The sequence below is a fragment of the Symsagittifera roscoffensis genome, chromosome 3, assembly GCF_963678635.1.
Source record: "Symsagittifera roscoffensis chromosome 3, txSymRosc1.1, whole genome shotgun sequence".
NCBI classification, from domain to species: Eukaryota; Metazoa; Xenacoelomorpha; order Acoela; family Convolutidae; genus Symsagittifera; species Symsagittifera roscoffensis.
This window is the reverse complement of record NC_087064.1, coordinates 15,673,614-15,694,131: the sequence shown is the minus strand read 5'-3', so window position 1 is coordinate 15,694,131 and position 20,518 is coordinate 15,673,614. Positions and strand designations below refer to the sequence as shown.

The 20,518-nt window shown below is 36.1% G+C and overlaps 2 protein-coding genes across 2 annotated transcripts in view; one reads left to right on the top strand and one right to left on the bottom strand.

Moving 5' to 3' along the window:
* The window catches only part of LOC134841365 (ubiquitin conjugation factor E4 B-like), a 478,213-nt gene that overhangs the window by 401,885 nt on the left and 55,810 nt on the right, over positions 1–20,518 (bottom strand). The window lies entirely within an intron of this gene.
* The window catches only part of LOC134841589 (guanine nucleotide-binding protein subunit beta-like), a 38,573-nt gene continuing 20,516 nt past the window's right edge, over positions 2,462–20,518 (top strand). The window contains exons 1-4 of the mRNA XM_063857620.1: positions 2,462–2,637; positions 2,734–3,092; positions 5,978–6,169; positions 7,185–7,358. Of these exons, the coding sequence (XP_063713690.1) occupies positions 2,462–2,637; positions 2,734–3,092; positions 5,978–6,169; positions 7,185–7,358 (901 nt within the window). The remainder of the gene's footprint in view (positions 2,638–2,733; positions 3,093–5,977; positions 6,170–7,184; positions 7,359–20,518) is intronic.

Sequence of the window (20,518 nt, the reverse complement as noted above, 5' to 3'; positions counted from 1 at the left end):
TGAGATATTTTCATACGGGCGGAAAAATGCAATTTCTGAAGCAACAAAATCAGACGTTGTTCTCAGTACGTAAAATCAAGTTGTGATCTTAAAGAAAAAATTACGAAAAATATGTCATCGATGAATTCACCCGAGAAAAGCGATCCGAAAACACTTTTTGCTATTGTTATTACCTCCACTCATTCTGGAAATGTAAATCTCAATATAGTTTTAAATCCATTAAACCAGACGCCGAGTTTAAGTTCTGATTCTGATATAGAAGTAATACCGCCAGATTAAGTTATTCCGAAAACGACTGACTCGAAGAAGCTAAACACCGTTGTTTTATTCCCCCATCAGTTCCCCGGATTATCCTATCCCCTTCTGCAAAGTGATGAATGGATTTATTCAATAGTGCCTACTGATAGTCGAGTAATTAAGAAAATTGATTATCTTGAGATTCTAAATTTGAAATTAGTCGAAGGAAACTTGGAAAAGGACCCGATATTAAAATTGATCCGCGACGCGATCCGAGACAAGGACCCACGGGCCAAGGACATCATTACTAGATTGGGGCAAAATTACGCTCAACATTTTAACGATTTTGCTGTGCGCGAAAGCAGCTTGTGGATGGATGGCCGGCTGCAGTGTTAAACCGATTGCATCACAACCACAACGGGTGGGATAAAGTTTTTGCGGCGGCGAAGGACGTCTGGATGCCGCTCATGCATAGGAACCTTACGGCCACAGCCAAATATTGTAAAAGCTGCCTAGAAGCAGGTAAAAATCTTAAACCGGACACACCAAAAAATGATATGGGGGACACCTATGTATCCATAATTGAACATAGAGAAGACAAAAGTTGTATCCAAAGAGAAAGTTGTATCCAAAGAGAAAAGTCGTAACCAATGAAATTGAAAGAAAAGCAGAATATGCAAATATTAAACGTGAGCTTACGCGCTCACTAGAGGGCGTGGTTACATGCAACCGACGGTTAGCCAATCAGAATTGAGATATTTTCATACCGGCGGAAAAATGCAATTTCCGAAGCAAGAAAATCAGACGTTGTTCTCAGTACGTAAAATCAAGTTGTGATCTTAAAGAAAAAATTACGAAAAATATGTCATCGATGAATTCACCCAAGAAAAGCGATCCGAAAACACTTTTTGCTATTGTTATTACCTCCACTCATTCTGGAAATGTAAATCTCAATATAGTTTTAAATCCATTAAACCAGCCGCCGAGTTTAAGTTCTGATTCTGATATAGAAGTAATACCGCCAGATTAAGTTATTCCGAAAACGACTGACTCGAAGAAGCTAAACACCGTTGTTTTATTCCCCCATCAGTTCCCCGGATTATCCTATCCCCTTCTGCAAAGTGATGAATGGATTTATTCAATAGTGCCTACTGATAGTCGAGTAATTAAGAAAATTGATTATCTTGAGATTCTAAATTTGAAATTAGTCGAAGGAAACTTGGAAAAGGACCCGATATTAAAATTGATCCGCGACGCGATCCGAGACAAGGACCCACGGGCCAAGGACATCAATACTAGATTGGGGCAAAATTACGCTCAACATTTTAACGATTTTGCTGTGCGCGAAAACAGCTTGTGGATGGATGGCCGGCTGCAGTGTTAATACGATTGCATCACAACCACCACGGGCGGGATAAAATTTTTGCGGCGGCGAAGGACGTCTGGATACCGCTCATGCATAGGAACCTTACGACCACAGCCAAATATTGTAAAAGCTGCCTAGAAGCAGGTAAAAATTTTAAACCGGACATACCAAAAAATGATATGGGGGACACCTATGTATCCAGGGAACCTAATGATTTGATTCAATTAGATTTCTGGGGTCCGGTAAATTTTTGTACGGGGTCGGAGGAAATATGTTCTAGTAGCAGTAGATACGTTTTCGCATTGGCCGTCGGCTTATGTTTGTTCCAGTAATAAGTCTGAAAATGTATTAAAATTCCAAAGGAAGTACATAAATACACATGGGCACCCAAGGAAATTACATATGGACCAGGCAACTGGGTTCTTCTCGAATGAGATACAAAAGTTCTGTAATTATGAGGGCATTAATCTAATAAAATCTCCGGTTAAGGACCACCGTGCTACGGGAATGGTCGAAAGGACAATTGGCTCGATAAAAAACTACGTTTTAACATATCTCCAAGAAAATAAGAACTATAAGTTTGGATTGATGACATCCCGGGCCCTGAGCACTTTACGATTTGTGCGCATTCTAGGATTAAGCTAACGCCATTTGAGGCCTATCATGGAAGAGAAGCAAATACGGCCCTTCGAAATTTGACGAAAAAGCCATCATTGAAAAATGTAAATTGGAAAAAAGTCAAAAACCAGAAATTATCTTGTTTAGACAAGGCGAGTGGTCTACCCGATGTGGATTTAAATCTCGATTGGGAGAAACGTAGCAATCTTGTGTACGCCACGGAAAAACCGTAAAACCCCAATGGTTTTGGATGAGAACGACCTGATCGAAACAGAAGTGGACCCTAAGGTCATAGAGATGGTGGATCCCAAGGCACGAGAGTTGCCTAAGGCACCAGAGTGGTTAATACGACACAAAACCAGTACCACGACGGTATATCACAAGACCGGGAAAACGGACCCAAAGAACCCAAGAAGGTATAAACGTTTACCATTAAAAATTGAAAAATTGCCAAAACACACGGTGCAAATGAAAAAAGGATCGTTACTAAGGCGAAGTGGTGTTTCATTTAGATCGGCGGCTGAAGAAAACCCAATTGAGAAGGGGACCGACGCTAACCCCCCGGGACCAAGCAAGCCTACGAAGCATAAGAGGCAAGCGGAAAAGGACCAATTAGAAATGGAACGAGCGCGAAAAACGAAGAAAAATTGTATAGCTGAGTACAGCGAAGACGAAGAAACGGAACGAGCGCGAAAAACGAAGAAAAATCGAATAGTCGAGTACAGTGAAGACGAAAGCGACGAAGATGAGGAGAGCGAATGGACAGTCGTGGGGCGCGCAGGCGAAGCCGAGAAAACTGCAGCGTGCGGAGCGAACGAACCGTCGGGAACGGATAAAAACAGACACCGAAAACCGTCGGTAATAAAAGGAAGCTAGGTGAGGAGGCAACGCGCAGATCGACGCGACAACGGAGAGGAGTCGACAAAATGGGTGGAGTGATGATTCACCGGATCGAACACAAATGAGAGAAAAAACCTTAGGGAGAGGTTTGGCAAGCATTCCTGAAAACTCAAGTTGAAACTAAAACTGTTCATTAAAACTTGGCGACATTTTTGAGTTGATAAATTTCACATCTACGATCTCAAATTTATTTGTGGTTGCCCGAATGAGATAGGGACCAGTTTGAGTTTATGTAAATTATATGAGTTTGTTTCTTTCTGTCTGGGGACCTGCTGTCGTGGCCTTGCGATCTCTATCGTCCGGCACGAGCTAAAACAGAAAGCTGCAGTAAGATTTAGGTTTGATGCCTTACAGTTGCTTTACAATTACAGTTACACAACTATTCTTTCTCTACTATACATTACACTACTTCAACACCTTCTTTGTCATACCATTCTCATGTCAAATTTAGACTTGGCCCAGTAAGCTACAAAGAAAAGCACTCATTTTGAATTCATTTTGGTAGTAGATGATTACTTGGGCAAGTGATACTTAATCATTTGCAGAATTATCATTGGAGCTTTACAATTAAGCCCGAACAAATTGGTTTTACGATGAGCTCCTTATAGGGAAGGGGTATGGGAGCGTCCTGGCAAACAGCCGAGGAGCGTCATTTAGTTGCTTCCAGGAACGAAGTTTGCGATACATATTCATTATATTCATAATTCCCATGGACAATTCTTTAATTATTCCGAACAAAACATCCATGAACTCGGCTGAAGAGCTCGACTCATGACAAGACCATAATAGTCGAACGACGCCTGTTTTTTTGTCCCTATCCTGTGATGGTTGAACTTCAGTCAAATAAATCATGAGAGGAACAGTGTCGAACCATGGGTCACACAGGCTTAATTTAGGGTCCAACACGGACAAGTTATGGTTCGGACAGGGTTGAATTTTGGGTGGAGCAGGTTCGACTCATGGGTCGAGCGGGGTCGAAATATGGGTCGAAGAGGGTGAAAAAATGGGTCAAACAGAGCAAAAACATGGGCGAAACAGAGTCGAATCATGGGTTATTGACGCTCGAGTTATACCCACATCCAGTTTCAAGCGTTAATAATGTATCATAAAAAGATTTTAGTACCAGTCTTAATAAAATTGAGAAATCATCTATCATAATCAATTATTAATCGATTAAAATCTATATTTTGAAAATAAAACAAAGAATTATAATACATTTCAATTGATCATAATCAATAACAAATCCAAATTTTTTCAAACAATTATTATCAATTATAATCGATTGTTTTTATTCTAGTTTCGAATTTAATTGTTTTGCACAAAAAAATTTTATTTGCCCATTTTGACCCCCACCTTGTACCTGAATTCCTTTTTTTATACTTCTTCTCAATTGAAAATGCTTCTTGATGCACGATTTAAATTTTTAAAGCGACAAAATATCAGCACATTATTTTAGTATGGTAAAATATTGTGCTCAGATTAACCAAAGTGTTATATAACATCCCACTTTTTAGAGAATTGGTTATTGACAGAAAATTAACAGTTCATAATATAACTGAAATATACTTTTGGTGTGACAAAGTTTTGTCAACGCAAGAAATTATAATCGATTACAATTGACTTAAAGAGTTTTTCTGTCTGAATATAATCAGTTACAATGGATTCTATTCTAATCTCTTGGGAAATATCACAATTATATTCGATAATGAAATATATAAACGACTATTTGTCGTATTTATAATCAATTATCTTTTTCAAAAAACCAACTTATTAATCCGTTATAATCGATTACTTAAACCTAAAGTTGGATGCGGGTCGAACAGGGTTGAGTCATATGTCAAACAGGATTGATTCTTTGGTCGAATACGTACAAATCATCAGAAGAACAGGGTCGAACAATGGGTTCAACTCGTTCAAATCTTGAGTCAAACAGGGTCTAATCATGATTGGAAGAGACTCGAATCATGGGTCTTACAGGGTCGAATCACGAGCCGAACACGTGTACAAATCATGGGTCAAACAGGATGGAAACATGGGTCGAACAGAGTCGACTCAACAGTTGAACGGGGTCGAATCATTGGTCCAAAAGATTTGAGTCATAAATCGAACCGAGTCGAGGGCCGAATAGAGTCGAATAATGGGTAGAAATGAAATTTTAGTCGAATCCGTGCGTGCAAACCTGTAAAATAGATGCAAATAGTAGATTGATCCAGTTCTGAAGTGTTTTAATCCTCTTCTGCGCATTTTTGCCATAAGTCATCAAACCATTTCGATTGCGTTCGAGTCATTTCTACGCTTCATACGTTCAAAAGTTGAACAAAACTGCTTAATTTTATGGAAAATGATTCACTATAGTTAATATGACAGGAATACAATTGCTTCTTATGACATACGTGTTCTGAAACGACATCCAGAAAATCTCAAAACAAAAACAAAATCTCAAGGTATTTTGTTTTGTTTCTACTCACGTTTGGCTGTGAGTTCTCTGGCAGCATTTTGAGACTTTTAGAGATGCTACTTTTGGTGAATTGAGACTTTTTTTGAGACTTTTAGTGAACTTTATGAATTGTAAGCGGATTTCGCATTAGTTTGGCCTTGTAATGAAGTTGAAACGATAGAAAAGACTGTTTCAAATCCAGTGGTTAAATCGGCTATCTATTTTCAATATTTTGAAAGTTATAGCAGTTTTAGCATGAAAATAGGAAAACTTGAGAAAAGACGAGCAGAAAAATGGTCAAGTTGATCAGAGGGTCAATATGCATTCAACATGATCAGCATGTTTGATGATCTTCTACAGCACCGAGTAATGAGCGTATAATCTTCTCTGAAATACTAACAACTCGTATTCTGCTTTAGGCCATTTGGTGAAGGTATTGAGCTGTGGGTGGGCCAAGGACTCGAAACACCTGGTGAGTGCGGGGAGGGATGGGAAGTTGATGGTGTGGGACACCTACTCGGACCACAGAGTCCACTCCATCCCCCTTAAGAGCAACTGGATCATGTCCTGCTGCTTCTCACAGAAAAGCGCCAGATTCGTCGCCAGCGGAGGTAAGTTGATACTTTTTACGCTGAAAATTGACCCTCGTTTCGTTTCAAAGCATCTGGCCTCAAACCAATTATATACACGGGGTACCCGACACTTAAGATAAACCGGGTTGACCATTCCGCAAAAAATTTCTCTGTCTTAGAACTTTTTATAAGACTTGTAGGTAAGAAAAACATAAATCGCAGACCTCGACCTGGGTCGCAAGGACAAAACAAATCTTGATGACTGGCTGAGAAGCTGATGCAACATTAGTCACATCAATTGCCGTAATTCCGATCATTGAAAATGAGAAGCAACTTTGTATTCGGGTAGGTTTTAGTTTTTTTTGTTTTCCACGCAAAACCAGGTACCACAAATAATAATCGGAATGGATTGAGTGATGACCATATTAAAACCCTTTCAGCCGTGGTTCGAACGAGATATAAAAAGTATCAAAAAATGACCCAGCGTCAAAAAACACCGGTTTGAAGCATTTGAGTTATAATTTATCTCCGAACGAGTAAAGTGACCGAGTAACAATAGCTATATATGAAAATTTATCACTTAGCTTTAAAAAAACGTAAGCTCGGTTTGGAAGCTTGACTTAGAGCTTTCTTGGCAATGAAAGCTTCCGAATTTTTTTTAATTGATTTTTTTTGTGAATTTTTTTTTCTAATGTGTTGTTTGTTTAAGAGTCGATGAACGTAGTTCAGACTCTTATGTAGACCGCGATGTTTTTTTATCGTTTTTTTTCAGGAACACTCTTAAAATTGTACAGGTCCTGCAAAGCGTGATCAATTTCTAGTTTCTAAAATGGAATTTAATATTTAGATTTTTCAGCGAAATAAAATTTTTTCTTTTTGATCCATTTTTTATCAAATTGGGTTATTTTCATCAAAAACGTTTTTTTTTTTGTAATTTTTTTCTACGAATGTGATCGGAACAATTTGTGCTACTTGCACACTAACCGGCTATCCTTGTTAAGATGTATAAATGGTTTCAAATTTTTTTGTACCATTTTTGATAATTTTGTTTTAGGAATGGACAATGTATGTACAGTCTATGCTCTGCATGCTAGAAAAGACAACGTGTACACTTCGCAGGAGTTCAGCGAGCACACTGCCTTCGTGTCCTGCTGCAGATTCATAGACGACACTGACGTCATCACTGCCTCGGGGGACAGAACTGTCATGTTGTGGGATGTGTCCACCGGTATGATGTCTCTCACTGTATTGTTGTATTATCATAGACGGCAAGGGATCTACTAAACAATCGCCCTCTCTATGGTTTCTAATAAAAAATTACCACCCCTTTAAATAAATCAGTAAATTACCACTAGAGCTTTCTATGTAAAATTCGATTTTTGCTGCATTCTGATTGGTTGAAAATTCATTTAACTTAACCTAATTATCAATTGCCCCCCTTTCTTGAAGGGGGGGGGGGGGGGGGTGGATAAATGTTAAGTAGATCAACGGCAAGAAAAGGCGTTTTTCCAGTTATACGGTTCAAAGTTGCCAAATTGTTCGTTGAGCTGTTAATAATTGTTTATAAATTTAAATAATTAGATTCGAGAATTAAGATGCATTGTTCAAAATAACAAAAGATCAGTTTTGGGCCGTATAACAGAAAAGACCAGGGGCGGATCTAAAATTTTCTCGAGGAGAGGGGGATTTCTACGCCACAGGCAAAATTTCGAAAAAAAAGGCCAAAAAAGGCGTTGCTAGGCACTTTTTGAAAAATTTTGACCAAAAAATCGCGTTTTTTTGGTGCGCGGGCGCCTTTAGAAAAGTTTTAGGGTCTGTAACCAGAAATGAATATCTCAAAATAGTTCAAAGAGGTAACCCTTTGGATCGGCAGGGGGTCGAATCCCTGAAGAAAAAACGTCCCCCCCCCCCCCCCCCCCCATAAATCCGCACCTGGAAAAGACCCATGAAAAGTACCGTGAAGCTGTGGAAGGTGTCTACGGGTGCATGCCATTATGTTTTTGTATTGAACAAGAATTTTTGTATAAGGGGAATCACGCTTGTCCTGACAAACCCACTAGGCATTGTCAAACAGTTTGTGAAATAAATAGCTGAGATCAAGCTGATTTAGTTCATCCACTTCTTCGTCCAACTCTTTTTTCTCCCAAACCACCCCCCACCCAGCCCCACCACACACAAGCATCATTCTTATGGTGTAACGAGTCGTTTTACAAGGTTAATCATGAAGACCAAATATGTTTGTCATAGCCTAATTATTCCGTATGTCAATTTTCATAACGATCAAAAAATGTGAACAAAACTTTTACCCGTAAAAACTTGCAGATTAGCGGGGGGGGGGGGGGGGGGTTGTTGCGCAAAAGAAAAAGAGCGTACTCAACTCAGAGTCAAAACATACCCGATTTCCCTCGAGAGTTGTAGGTGCCAATAAATTTACAATAATTTTAGGTGCTTGGAAGAATACTCTTGTTTAGTGAACCAACCAGAGACCTAACCCGGAGGTTCATTATTTAAGGTTAACTAGTTATGGCTATCTTATTAGAGATCACCTTTTAAAATGCAACTCATGTGCAGCTTAAGCCCGCAATCATTTGATTACTTGGCACCATCACTACCGATACGCCACAATGCGATTCGGGTACTCATGTCATCGGAAAAACTTACGTATTTGCAACTGAATTTAGAAAATGTTAGGTGCAACTTGGTCAGGTAGTAAATATTTGCGTCCAAATGATTGACTGGTTTCAATTAGAGTGAGTTTGAGCGCAGTGTAACTCGCCCCCTATGCTCTTTGAAAAAAACAATAAACCCATTTGGCTTAATTTCGAAGCCTCGAATTTCGGGATACTTTTTGAACTAATGATCCAAACTGAGATTGAAATTTTTCCTTAGTTTTGAACAAAACTTCGAACTTTTTGGCGGTGCAAAACAAATTGTACAGCAAAAACGACAACAACTTGACATTCGGTTACTTCCTCTCTATCTAAGCACCGAAAAAAAACTTTAAACAATTTGAAAATGTCTCGACCAAGCTGCGAGCCAAACTCTACCATAATCGACCGAGTTTCGTTGGCTTTGATTTTGTGCTCAAATTGAGCCCTTTCCCGATTGTAAGCTTTTTCAGACAAACATTTTCCCGGATTAAACAGGAACAAAACATTTTTGGACAAAACATTAAATTACCAATGTCTGACTTTCTTGTACAGTTTATTGGAAGAAACAAACCCCGCTTGATTTTCTCGACAACCCGCTTAGATTTCTTTTGATCATCTAGATGCCATTTAGATGTGTTTAGATTTTCAACTAGTATCAGCGAATTGACATTGAAGCTTTGGATTAACATTCCAGATTTTATCATTTAAAATTTTTCGTGATTAGTGCAAAAATTTGTGCTACCTTGAATTGCATCTAACTATAACAAAAAATATTCATTCATGGTTTTTAAAAAATTTAACTTTGATGCAAAACCCGTACGAGAACATAAAAGCATGCCAATTTTTGCTGTTTTTGTTATTTCACTGCTTTATAGTTTCTGCTAGTCTTTAGCACATATTTAGAAAATACTTACTAAGACATTTTGTGCAAGTAATCAGATTTTTTAGCACGCAATAGTCAATAATTTATTTTTTTTTAGAAAAGTCCAGAGCTCCTTTGTAACTCATTATGGATAAAAAAATTTCAAATATTTTTTAGAATTTCGCAAAGTATTTACATGATTTGGAGTTTTTGTGAACTGCTGCTCGCAGTTTGCATAAATTTTGGACGATGAAGCTTTTCGAATGTAGTTTACAAGAAGACAATCTCTTTTTACGTGCCGGTGAACGTTGAGCAAACTCTTATACAAGTCGTGATGATTTTTTTATCTTAAATTTTAGTAAAATTGTAGCTTTAGTTATATTTTTTGCGGCTTGAATGTTTTAAAATCATTTCAATTCCTTTGTTGAAAGGAAGGAAAATTGCACTATCGAACAGCAAGATGAGTTAGATCCTTTGTGGTTAACTCATAGAGTAATTTCGGATAGGGTACACCGTCTGCTCGTCACGCTATCTTATTTTCGGCCGGATAGATTCGTGCAACTTCTTAGTCTAATACCGATCCTAATCTTACTCTTATACTTTCTAGTCTCAGGGTGTTTAACTAGTCTCTGCTAGGCTCAATAGATCTAGGGTATACTGGTTTGTTGCGGCTGCTGAAGTTCTCTTGGAGAGGCAACTAATTTCTAAGTTAAATTCAAATCTCTCTGGTGCTGAAATTACAAGTAATTTCAGCACTTACAAATAAGTGGGTTGTTAGTTAGATGGATCATGATTGGTTAATATTAAATACTTTACAGTGGTAAAATATCTAATTTATCCAATCATAAAATATAGTTTAGATCAGGTTCCACCCATCCGGGTTTTACGGAGTTTTTTAGAATTATCTTTCTTCAATTCAAAGGATGGATGATGGACGTTGGTATTTGGCAAACATCGTATTCTTGTCCGGTTTCTCTTGTTAGAGAAGTTCCAGGATGCTGGAGATAGGGACATCAATCGTTGTGTCTTCTTGTGACAACGACGGTGTTTCCCAACGAAATCAATCTGATTTCAGAATGGTTTGCTATGACGGGTTTTTCTGTTTTATGTAGAGAACTTGTTTTGTGTTCGACCTCATCTGGGAATGGCGTGGAGATTGTGCGTGGAGGGGATGCCTTGTAACTCGGATCTGTACGTATACTTGAACATCGAGGTGGTCATTGGTCTAATTCAATGAAGTCCTTTTCTGCGAAGTCAAGTCGTACTCTAAATCCTTTGAGTTGTGATTGTGGACGGCATATTGGTTGTGGTTGGCCATTCTTTTTCGAGTGTAGTGGGATCATTTTGTCTTTGGATGTCCGTCTTTGTTGTTGTATGCTGAACTATATACTGCAAGGTATGATTTACATTTTATAAAAATTCTTATTAGTTCAGTGTTTTAATTATGATTTTGGTTAGTTGTTTTCACAAAAGCTTTTTGTTTTAGTTCGGTTATTTTGAAGAGTTACTCACCCTTGAGTACCTCTTATTAAAAATAGAAGTGTGGTCACAAAGCGTGGATGTAGCGCGGTGGGTTAGGCCGGCTATAGAGCATGCTCAGGACGTTCTCTCTGGTGGGTTAGACCAGGAGTGGGAGTATGATTTCGTGCGGTTTCTGTGAGAGGTCCTGTTATGTGATAACGTTTTATGTTGGGTTTATGGTGGTCTTTCTAATGTTCCGTTGATTGTGTCCTTCTTTTCAAAAATCAAATTGTTTTTGTTATGGGTTTGTCTTTCAACTTTTTTGTGTTTTATTATTTCTTTCTTAGACTTTATAATAGTCTTCAAAAGAATAAATTATCCAGTTTTAAACTGGGTTAATCCGGTTTGGGTACCGTTGGTTTTCTTTTCTTAGTCATGCTGTTATTTTATGGTTTGTGGTGTTTAGCAAGCTGCGTTGGTTAGTTTGTTTTAGTATATAATTCCTTTCCAACCGCGTTAAAGGAAAGTTTGAAACTTGTTATCGTGTGTTAGAGTTGTTGAGTGTGAAAACTTGAAACTGAAATTCATTATTTAAACAATTCTTCGTGGGCGAGCTGTGCGAGTTTGGATAGAATTCCTGTGCGAGTGAATGAAAATATCAAAAGGTTAGTACTGCTTTTTCATTTTATCAATTTACTACATAGAATTTTAATTTTACTGCTAGTTTTGGGGGAAAGTTAAGCTATAAATTTTCATCATTATGAAATTTACTGCTTTTGGAGAAACAATTTATAAATTAATTTACTACATTGGCAGAATTTTATTATATTTATCTAGTGCAAAATATTAATAAAGTTTAGAAGAATTTTAACAAGTTTTATTTTTTATTTTTCTTTTCTGTTTTTTTGCAGATGATCGTGGGATGAAGACTAAAAATCTAAATGAAACATGAGTAAGGAATGGTTAGTGTTAATTTCAATTTATTAGTGAAGAATATGTATAAATTATACTTACCTGTTAGTCGTCGGGGAAAAAACCGTGGGGGAAGATGCCGTGTATCATGTCGGAATTTGTTAGTAATTTTGCTAGTATGCGAATGACGTTTTTAGTTTGAAGCAGTGGCCAAAGCAATTGAAGTGCTTTAATAGTTTTTAGTTCTTCGGTGCCAACTGCAAACTCATAAGTTGTGATTTGAATGAGATTATATATTTTGTGATTGTATTTAGTATTGTGGATGAATTCTAATATAGGGATTTCTATAGGTTGGATAAATTCATGTGGGATAAGGAAGGGTCTGGATTCTTCAGCATTAAAGGTCTTCGTGATGGGACAAAATATATACATTTGTGTTATTGGGCCATAATTGCGGAGGATGCCGTGGAGGTTAGTATCTTTGATGCAATATGTGAAATTTAGAAAAAATGGCGAAGTGTACTTCGAATTAAGAAACTGAAAACGGTGGTGTGGTTGTCTTGATGGAGTGTGTAGATCAAAACGATTTTGTATGAAGCGATAATATGTATATGTGTGGGTTTGTTCAGTGCGTAACATAATGTCGTGTGAGCAGTGCAAATCGCGTTCATGTGGTGCAAGGAAGTGGAAGGTTAGTGAAAATAATTGAATTTTTTCTTTAAAACTTTCGTAAGCTTGCATGTCAGTTAGTGCTTCAAAAATGATGTGATCATATTTTCGATCAAATATATTGAGTGTGAATACATATGGTGTTTTGACGAAAAATTTTTCTGTTAGTTGTGGGTTAGCGAAGCGGTCGTCATCTAAAAATTGGTCTTGATTAGTTCGGATGATATTATGGTCGTAATATTCTAGTGTAAATTCGTTAGCTCGGGGTGCAGTGAATGTTTTTAGTGATTTTTTATATCCTATATAAGTAAATTGTCTATGTGTTAGTGGTGTGGTGAGTCGATATAGCATTTCTTTATTCCTTTCTATATCGTTATGTGTATTAGATAGTGGCAGGCAAAGGGGATTAGTAAAATGATAACATGATGTCCAATGAAGTGTAGGCATTAAAACATGTTCATCTACAAAACTACGTGTGTCGTTAGTGTCGTGAGGGGTGTTTAAAGTATACTGTGGAAATGAAGGTAGGGTGATTGCTAGGAAATCTTTCGTGTTGGTGTGATGTGGATGATTAATATATTCACGGGCTGTTTCTGGTTTGGTTGGGAATGGATGGTTTGGGAATTTTCTTTTAAAAAGGCGATAAGCTCTATTAGTGCTATTTGATGATTCGGTGGATGTGGATGATTGTGCTAATGATGCAGTATAAGCTGAAGAGGGTGTAGGGGTAGGTGGGTTTGAGGATTCTATTGTGGAAGAAATCTGATTTATAGTGAGGGTGTTAGGGTGTAATAGTTGTTGTTGTAGGGTGATAAAATTATCGAGTTCTTGGGAGATTTGGGGAATATCTGGAGAAATGGATGATCGGTCTGAATGAAATGAAGAGTAGGTTGGGTTTACTTGTGAAGCATAAGAGGGGGTAGAAATGGACGGGAGTGGGTTATTTGGTGGGATTGGTTGAAAAGGGGGTTTTGAAAAAACTGAGGAGTTGGTTTGAAAATTATTGGATGGAGATGGTTCGGAGTCTGCAAATTCATCAGGAGTTTTATATATTAGGGTTATTGAGTTGTGAAATGGAGTATAAAACTGAAATATCTGAATTAGTGTCTGAATTCATGCTTGATGTTATATTACTAGTTGGGAAATCGGGTGGCGGGAAAGTAAAAAGTGGAATTATTGTAATTGGAGTGTTGAGGTTAGTTGGATGGGAATTTGAGCGGTGTAGGGATCCAAGTTGTCGGCTCATCGCGGGCTAAAAAAATTATTATTTTGAGACTGAAAAGCGGTGGTATGGGGTTGTTCAATAATTTGTTCATATGTATTTTCATCTTGTGAATGATGTGTCATTATATGTTGTATGGGACTTTGCGATATGTTTGGTCTAAAATTTGGATTATGTGTTATTGCTAAATTTCGGAAATTTCGTGGGACTAAGGATAATGGATGGTTATGTGGTAGGGATGGCAACTGTGGTGCTGTAGGCGTTACTTCTATATTATTATGTTCTTCGTCGTACGTGTTCTGTCTTGTCGCTATTTTTGTGTTATATTCTTTTATTTGTGCGTCTAGAAGAATTTTGTTTATTGATGATGAAAAAATTCCAAAAAATCCTGTAAATAGTATGAATGCTACACTTGCTTGTCTATTTACTTGTGTGTGTATAGCGCATGTATTATAGATTCCTTTTAAAAGTGAAAAAAGAAATCCTATAAAGTTAAACATTGCGTACAAAAAATAGTTAATTTTTCTAAGATGTAATAGGGCCATCCTAGAAAATCGAGAATTTCATTTTTTAGTGTAACAAAGCTAAAAATATTTATAGCTGAAATATCTTGTGGTCTGTATTTTTCACCGTTTAGATATATAAAGTCTTTAATATCTTTAAAATATCCGCTATAATCTTGTGTTTAGATATCTGCAAATCCTGCTGTTTCGGCAAGTTTGCGTAAGTTTTGGTCAATTGATTGTCTTTGTATAGTGTCCATTTGTGTTAATAATTCCTGGAATTGTTGTGTTCTAATGTGATGTTGGATATCAGATTTTGAATATATTCCAATTGATTGTAAATCAATATTTGGGTTACGAGCAATAGCTCTGATGCTTTCGGGTGAAAATTTTTTGAGTGATTGCATTAATGTGGGGTATGGGGTAAGAAGATAATATTTATCTTCATCTGGGTTCAATTGTACTACATTGTGGCTATTTTTTGATCCACATGGGACTGCGGTATCCCAGAAATATGTTCGTCTTGAAAGTGTGTCAACAAAATGTACTTTATTTTTTATAAAAGATAGGGATTCTTTTATAGCATCTTTTATCTTCAAAAACATATAGTGGTGATACTTTTTTGGTACAAGTATAAAACCATAAAATGTTTCCTTCGTAGTCTAAAAAATTTGATCTATTTCCTGATAGTAAATATCCTGCGTAGGGTATTTTTAATAATGCTAGTGCATGTGATTGTAGGATTTGTGTCCGTTCTAATTCGCATAGTTGGTGAAGTGTTTCTAATTCAGAGAGTGACATTTCCTGAAAAATTCGGCTAATTCTGTAGTCTAATTTCATATCTAAGTGAATATCATAGTGGATATTACCAAAATAGGAATTATTCCATAGTGATAGTTCTTGTAAACGTGTGCTTCTTGTATCATGTGGCTTTAGATGTCCACCAGGTTGACCATTACTTTTTTGAAAATTAGCTGGTATATATGATGTTCCTTCGTTTAGAGGATGACCTGTGGCATAAGGGTCAATTTTTGTTTTTCCAGTGGTCATGTCGAAACTTTTTTTCGTATTCAACTAATATTTCAGAATATTGTGTTTTGTGAAGTGGATTTCTGTATTTGCATGCGAGTTCTGTTTCTTGATATATTTGAAAACGTGTCAATTTATTTTCTATATTATGGATGTTTCGAAAATCAGTACTTTGTTTTCGTGATGGATTTACTTGTTCATATGGAATTGATTGTATAAAAATATTTTTCGTGAAATTTTATCATTCGAGCGTGTATTTTTGCTACTTGAAATGTTGTACATGTATCTTCGGGAAACCAAACAATTGTTGCTTGTGTTCGTGTTGTAGGGTCACAATAACCTTGATCGTTTTTACAAGGTAGTCTAATTCCTTGATAGATCATTGTGTTATCAGCTAAATCTCGTGTGAGTTGTATTTTTTCGAGTTGTATTTTCCAATCGAAAAACATTATTTCTTGATATCCTTTATTTTTTGTGTCTGCTTTGCAGTTTGATGGATTATTTATACCAATGTGTGGTATTCAGTGCTTATCGTGTATGTCATAAGTTAATCTTCCGTGTGCACCGTTGTATGGGTATTTTTCATCTAGTTTTATATGTCCTTGATATCTTTCAAGTTCTGCTTGATGTACAGAATCGGCAAGGACTTGAAAATATACTAATTTTCTATCGGTGTTTTTATTTCTTGTGATATTTAGTCTGAGTAGCTCGTTTTTACAATCATCGGGATTTAGATGCAAAAGTCGTTCTATATTACTTTGGTAGAATGATTCGTGGTCAAGTCGGTTTTTTTTTCCGTTTGAGACTTGTGAACAATGTACTTTCTTTTCGGAAAATGTTGCTGTAAGTTTATATCTTATGACTGTTGTTGCTCGGGCTTTTGAATATAGTGTCGCTCTAACATTTGTAGTTTCTATAGCTTGTGGTTCCGTTTCGCATTGTGATACTTGATTTATTGCATATTTGTGTAGTGTTTTTTGTTCATTTTCTTCACAATCGTAATGTGTTACTAATAAGTCTTGGGGTCCTGTGCGGGGAGAAGGATTTATGTTCTGATCGGAGATTATTAGAAAAAAGAGTTGGAGAAAAATCAATATTTTTAGAATATACATGTGTATGATAATCCTGAGTACGGGTTATAAAATGTTATGTAGCCAATTGTCTTTTTGGTATATCTGTCGTATTTATATATTACTTCAGTTGTTATAAATGGTGGTGGTAGCGATTGAGCTGTTATATTTGGTGGGTTTAATGGTTAAAGATGTTGAGCAATGTTGTTTAGTTTAACCGTGATTTTTAAATTTTAATTGTAGACTATTTTGTTGGAGTATTTGGATGTTATGGTCACGAATGTCTTCGTGGATATCTTGTCTATATTGTAATCTATTAAGTGCCCAGTTGTGGAGTCGGTTACTTTCTGGGTGTTGTCCAAATAATGGTGGGGGTGCTGTGAATGTATTCCAGTCTAATCTTAAAGGGATATTTGTTGATGATTGTTCTCGATATCTAGCGTCGAGTTTATTTGGGAAATTTAAAGGAAAAGGCGTCGGTGAAATCTGGCTTATTGATGGTGTTGATGGTAGTGATAATGTTTCTGGTAGTGATGATGATGCTGTTGTATCTGTAGAAATATCTATTGGGTCATTTATTAAATTTGGTTCACCTTGTGTGAATGATTGTGTTGTCCAATATGGTAGTCGTGATGTTTGGTTTGGGGGGTTAAAGGGATTTTCACGTATTTGTTCAGATGTTGGTGTTGAACCTAAGTAATCTGAGGGTAGACTTGAGGTGCTACGTTGTGAAAGAAGTGTAGGGGTTTCCGGTAATATGCTAATTGGGTTTTCCGGAGTACTTGGTGATGGGGATTGGGGTATATCAAAATGAACTCGGGGGGTTTGAAAATTTCTATTTCGTCGTGGATGTATAATTTGTCTATTTATTTCAACTGTATTTTGGTTTTGACTAATATTTCGTATTCTACTTAATTCTTGTGGTAGTGTTGGGTACAAGTTATATGTTGGTTCACTTAGAGGTGCCTGTCGCTGAACTGGTTCTAGTGGTTCAGATAAGCGAGCGTGTCGTTCTTCAAAAGTATATGGGTTATCTTGGAAAGAAATTCGTGTAGATGTTTGGGGGTTTTGGGTAGTTGTAGGTGGTGTCGGGTTTTCTTGGGATGTTGTCGGTGAAGACTGACTGTGTGATTGTTGGTTAGCAATTTTTGATGATTTTTTAATTGATTTCTTTTTTTTTGTGAAAAATTTATGTTTATTGTAGTATTCTTCTAGAAAAAGAATTAAAAGGATTGTTGCTAAGGCGAATGTTATGACTGCCTTCTTTATACATTTGCATATTGTCAATATGAGGTATGATAAAAATGTTATAAAAATTACAAATAGTAAAAAAATATCTGTTCTACTAAAAATGGTTGGTATCATTTAATTAAATTTTGGGTGTTCGTACCTGTGAATATGGTCAATGGCTTGGGAAAGTTGGAGATATATTTCAAATAGGGAATAGAATTTAAAAAAATATTGCAAAAAATGATTAAGATTATTACAAAAGCTTCAAAGGTATCAAAAAGAAATATGAATAAAAATTTAAATATTGTTAAAAAGTTTATGAAAATGTTGAAAATTATGTTGGCTGATCGAGAGAAGAGCATTTAATTAATGGCTTCTTGATCGAATATTTTTTGTTGTTTGGGGCAATTTTCAAGTGTGGTCGAATTATTTATTGGTTTTTTGACAAGTGGGTTGAGTTTTGTGAAAAGTTGTTGGGGGCGAATTTTATGGTGTTCGGGAGGTCTTCTTTTACTTTATTTTTATGTGTCAGGTAATCTGGGGTATTTTTGAGATTTTTGTACTTTAGGCTAAATTAATATGGTCGTACTTTTTTTTAGGCTAATTTAACCTTTTTGTTTGGGGGATTTTTGAGGTCTGAGTTGGGAAAATATTGTTGATCTTTGCGTTATTAGATAAGGGAGGGTTATAATATTATGGTGGTATTTATTTTAGTTGTCAAGTTTGAGTGGTTTGCTTATTTTTGACCTGGAGGTTGTAAAGTTATAGTTATAGATATGCCTGGAGTTTAGTATCTTTCGTCTAATTGGTTTGTGTTAGAGTTATAGAAGGTGACGGATTGAATGAATCCTATTGGCTAATTTTGAACTAGATTCGCTGCGTGTTTGTCAGCATGTTTTTTTTGAAAAATGAAAGTTCAAAATGTTTCAGAGGTGCAAAGATTATTTTTAAAATTAAAGCTGTTTTTGAAATTCAACTTTCTTTAATATTTTAGATTGTGGAATGAATGTTTTGTAGTTTTTGGGTGGTTGATTTCTAAGTCGTGATGACTCTCTATGGTCTGATTTCTCGACTTGTTCTTGGCGTATAATTTTTTCTGTCATTCTTCTATTTTTTCTTTCTTTTTGAGGTATATTTTGATCTAGTTTTTTTGTATTGTTTTTGGTTGTAGTTGAGTTTTTATTTTGTTTTTCAATGTGAATGTCATTTTGTTCATTTATTCCATTTTCCGTATGTAGGTGATTTTGAATAACTTTTAAACCTGTGAAAGAATATAATTGAGTTAGTTCGCGTAGTGCGTATTCTTTTTGGTAATAAGGTAAGAGATTGTTTCTATGTTGAACAATTTCTTTTTGGTCTGAATCGGTGATTTTATATGTTACGTCAGTGGGTTTGGCAGTTATTTGGTATGGTCCTTTACGAAGGGGTTGTAATTTTTTAGAAATTCCTTTTTGAGTATTAAAATTAGGTATTAAGACAAATGTTCCAATTTTTAAATCGGAGGCTGGTGTAAAGCGTGAATTTATTTGTTCGTTAATGTTTTGCCTTTGTAACAACTTTTTTGTTACTTTTTGGTAAATTTCATTGTGTTTTTTATCTTTATTTAAAATCCATTCGGTGTGTGTACCGGAGGCTAATTTAAGGATTTGTGGGTGATGAAAATGATCTTCATCATGTGTGTGTAAAGGTAGGTTATAACAAATTGAGTCTTTACCTTGTGCATTTTTATGAGAGTTTGCTGTAAACATAATTGGTTTAAGTGGCTTTTGATTAAAAACCATTTCGTATGGTGACATTCCTAGAGTTGTCGTAATATGTGAATTATATGCTAAGGGAAATAATTTTACATCTACTGACCATTCGGTGTATCTTGTATCATTTCCATTTATGATACATCTAAAATATTCTTGTAGTGAACGGTTCATACCTTCGACTAAACCGTTTATCCAAGGTGCATGAGATGTACGCGGTTTGTGCTTAATGTTATATAAATGACATAGTGTGATGATTTCATTATTTATGAATTCTGTACCGTTGTCTGTAACTAAAATTTCGGGTAATCCGAACTTGGCTATCCAGTGTTCATAAAGTGTTGTGTAAGCGTAATAAGCGTTACAATGTGGTACTGGGTTAAGTGCTACATAATGTGTAAATGCGTCAACAGTTACCATAATGTAGGAGTTTCCTTCAGATGATGGTGAAATTGGTCCTTTTGTATCGAATGAAGTACGATGGTTAAAATATAAACTTTGTCCTTTAAAATCTTGTTTTTGTGCCCCTTGTTTTTGATTTGGATAAGGTTTATTTAGCTGACATACTATACAATCATTGCATAGTACTTTTATCCAAATTGGTGCATTTGGGAAATAAAAATTTTGTATGAAATTTGAATATGTTTTCTCTGATCCAGAGTGTCCTTTAATGTTTTGTGTATGTGAAATGTTAAAAGCTATGAGAATCATACTTAAAGGGAGACAGGGAACTGTAGATTCATTTAATTGATATTCTAGAAGGTCTGTGTTTTCATTAATTGTTGTATTATTAAATTTTCGAAAATATCGGAGGAGTGTTTTATTTCCTAAAATTGTGGTATCTGCCTTTACGGGCTTAGTTTTGTATTTGTGCCATGATTTTAGTTGTCTAATTACTGGGTCAAGATTTTGATATTGTTTCAAGGTATTAATTGTAATTTTATCTGTTGGAGGGAGAAAAATGTTTTCAATTTCTAATTTAGATAAAGGAATTGTGTCAAGTGGGTCATGGAGGTCAAAAACTTGAT